The 3,608-nt window shown below is 49.4% G+C and overlaps 1 protein-coding gene across 1 annotated transcript in view; it reads left to right on the forward strand.

Annotated features, from left to right (window-relative positions):
• Window positions 1-2,737, forward strand: part of LOC105296296 (zinc finger protein with KRAB and SCAN domains 4-like) — a 10,703-nt gene extending 7,966 nt beyond the window's left edge. The window contains exons 2-3 of the mRNA XM_011366324.2: window positions 1-78; window positions 1,018-2,737. Coding sequence (XP_011364626.2) covers window positions 1-78; window positions 1,018-1,880 — 941 coding nt within the window. The 3' untranslated portion in view covers window positions 1,881-2,737. The remainder of the gene's footprint in view (window positions 79-1,017) is intronic.
• Window positions 2,738-3,608: the final 871 nt, after the last annotated feature.

Here is a 3,608-nt window from a genome sequence, read left to right on the forward strand (position 1 = left end):
CCCGAAGTCCCCAGTTCCAGCCGGTGAAGGCGCTGCTCGAGCGTGAATCTGTGGGACCCCAGCCCTCCGCCGACGGAGGTGAGGATTAACTCCCGAGCGGTATGAATTCTGTCGCCTCGATCGAGTTTCACGTCAGGGTCCCCGTCACAGATCTTCTTCCCTGTGACACTGAGACTAAAAGGGAAGTTTCACACAGTGGGCACAGCTTTCCTATCCCGACCTGGACTCAGTAAGTCAGACTTTATTGACATTTGCATTTGGAAAGAATTGATTTTCCAACAAGACAGCGCCCTCCATCCGTTTAACACGAGCGAATGGAGCCCCCTATGTGGTGGCCCGCACGGTAGACACCGGGGACAGATTTGTCGGTGAGATGTTTTTCTCGCTGTGATGGACCTTACGTTCTGTCGGGGAGGACAGCAGATAGGTCAACAATACAATTTCAGACATTGCTAAATGGCGTGAAGAAAACAAGGCCGAATCGGCAAAGCCAGCCAGGGCATTGCAGAGGTTGTCGGGCTGCTGCAGCGAGGAGAGTGCGACCTGCTAAGCCCGTGGCTGGTAACTAGAGCAGGGGGACACCACTCAGTGGGAAACCGGTCCCCGCTCCCAGCGTCCCCTGTGCTGTGACGTGAGGGCGATTCCCGACACACACGCACTGGGACACGCCAGTGAATGTCAATTTTGTTTCTCAGCAGAGGTTCTAGCCTGAACTCTGTGAGAGTTCGCCTCTCATAGAACCTGAAGTTCCCCTTCCTTCTCTCAAAACTGAGGGAGTTCTCTGTTAGCAGACACCCATTTCCTCCTTTCTGGGCCCAGCCTTGGCGGGCACCTCTTTGTACATTCTCGTTTGTACCCTTCCTCCTGCCGGCACCCTTATTCTCCCTCCTTTTCGTGTCTTTACTCTCGTGCCTAAACCCTCATCACCCTCTGTAAATCTTGCGTCCCGGGACGCCTCAGACCACTCTCCTCCGTGGCAGGGCATAATTGACCGGCGCTGGCCATTTGTCATTTCAGGTGGCGAAATGCAGACTAAGATCAGGGACTTGCCTCTAGGTGAGGAGCACCCAGAACAGGAGCCCGGGCAGACACCGTGCCACCTGGGCGAAGCCATCACCCAGCTACGCACCTGTGCAGAAGCTGGAGAGCGGGAGGGCAGCTTACAAAGGAAGCAGAAAATCACCACCGGGAAGAGGCGGCACGTTTGCCACGAATGTGGAAAGAGTTTTGCTCAGAGCTCAGGCCTGACTAAGCACAGGAGAATCCACACGGGCGAGAAACCCTACGAATGTGAGGAGTGCGGCAAGTCCTTCATCGGGAGCTCTGCCCTCATCATTCATCAGAGAGTCCACACTGGTGAGAAACCCTATGAGTGTGACGAATGTGGCAAGGCCTTCGGTCACAGCTCAGACCTCATCAAGCACCAGAGAACTCACACTGGGGAGAAGCCCTACGAGTGTGAGGACTGCGGGAAGGCCTTCAGCCAGAGCTGCAGCCTCCTCGAACATCACAGAATCCACACGGGGGAGAAGCCATATCAGTGCAACACATGCGGCAAGGCCTTTAGGCGGAATTCGCATCTCCTGAGACATCGGAGGGTCCACGGTGATAAGGATGTTCAGGATCCGGAACGTGGAGGGACTTGGGAGGATCCGGGGAGGGTGGAGAGGTCCGAGGGGAGTGTTGAGGCCCTCGTGTCTTACACATGTGATGAGTGTGAGAGGAGTTTCACTAGGAGCAGGAGCCTTATCGAACATCAGAAAATCCACACAGGCGAGAAACCCTATCAGTGTGACGCGTGTGGAAAAGGCTTCGCCCGAACTTCATACCTTGTTCAGCATCAGAGAAGCCACGGTGGGAAAAAAATTCTGTCCCGGTGACGCAGGTCTTACATGCCAGCGTTGGTGCTCATTCTTCACTGAGCTGACACCGCCCGGGAGGCCTTCCTGAGTGCAGGAATTGTGGGCCGGGGCCATTCTGACCACCGCATGGCAACAGGCACATGAGAAAGCACTGAGTGTGGCTGAGGTGCATTGTCTTCTACATTTGAGAAGGTGGCTGGGAAAATTGTTTGAAAGGAGGCTGTGGAGAGTTCTCTGTGGGAAGTAGGACCCGAAATGGTTTGCTCTCAGCTGTTGGACTTCAAGGGCTTCCAGACTGGCTCATGCCCCTTAGCAGTCACTTAATGATATGTCCTGGGTCAGTGGCTCTGGCTTGGGGCCTGCCGCTCCGACTGCTCTGGCCTACAGAATCCGTCACCAGTGAGTGGATCAGTGACATCTTACCCCACATTGTGCCTCACATGCAGGTGCTACAAACATTTATTAAATGTACTGGTGCGTCGACCTTCCTGTCTCTGAAAATCTGGTATCTAGATTTCTGAGGAATTTCTAACTGAGGCCATTTTTGTTTGTGTTTATTTTTTGAAGTCTAGATTCTGGGTCAGTCTAATGTATTTTTTGCCAAGTACATAGGACTGGCAGAGTCGGGGTGGAAGAACCCTTATTTCCTCACCAGCATTTTTGTCACTTACAGTAAGAATGCCTTAAACAGCTTCTTTATCATTAAGACGTTTTGAGACTACTCCATCCATACAGCTCGGTTCTTTAATCAACATGAATTACATTTGTTCCCATTAATTTTGCTACTCTTGAGGGGGAAATTATTCACATTCAGGTAAAAAAAAAAATGTCAAATTTTCACGTCAGATAAAAATGATTATGGATTTTGATGTAAATTCTATGATGTTCAATAGCTTGTTTCTCACTTTTTAGTTATCTTGGGCCTCACCAAGTGCCAAGACACCATCTGTATCCCTCTTTTCCAACTGAGCCAACAGTGTATCCAGGCTTATGCTAGCTAAACTTAAACTTCCTCCAGGTCAGAGGAGTCAAACCAGATATCTATAACAAGTATCATTCTTGTTCTCAACACTGCCCTGTGATAGGAAGATGGGGTCAGAGGCAACCAATGAGGACAGGAACCCATTGGGGTAGAGAAGCACAGTGAAAATCCCAACTATTCAAAAAAACAGCTCCACAACATCCACAGTATCAACGTAAATAATCAAGGCTACGCTGTGAGTTATAATAAGGATTTTGTGGTATCTCCTGAACCCAAATCACCTTCTACTCAGTTCTTTAGACTATCTTCTTCCTAGAGGCCTGAGTGCCTAACACTTGCTCCTATCTTTACCCTGCTGTGCCAAGAGTGGATTCTGCTTCTGATGAAACCCCTGACCACGTGTTGTTCTTATCTGCCCCTGGCACCCTTCTGGATTTCTGCTCTGAAGTACCACAGGCCAAGGGGCTTTAAGACCACAGGGCCTTCCCTGCATCTTTCATTGCCTTCACTACCCTCCATTACAGTCTGACTTAAAACTTTAGCTTTTCACATTTCTATAGTCTTTCTCCACTTAACTCTTCCCTAGCATTTTAGCATTTCCTTTTAAATTAACCTCAGTTTTGTTACCTCCACAAATCAGTCATTTCCTCTTTATTTTTCAGAAATATTTGCTAATGGCCCTAATTTTAAACACTGTTCATTTTTCTTTGGAGTTTGTTTCTTGTATTATGTGAAGAGACATATGAAAGCCTTTTGCAAACCAG

Source organism: Pteropus vampyrus, unplaced genomic scaffold (assembly GCF_000151845.1).
Source record: "Pteropus vampyrus isolate Shadow unplaced genomic scaffold, Pvam_2.0 Scaffold124, whole genome shotgun sequence".
In the NCBI taxonomy this organism is placed as follows: domain Eukaryota; kingdom Metazoa; phylum Chordata; class Mammalia; order Chiroptera; family Pteropodidae; genus Pteropus; species Pteropus vampyrus.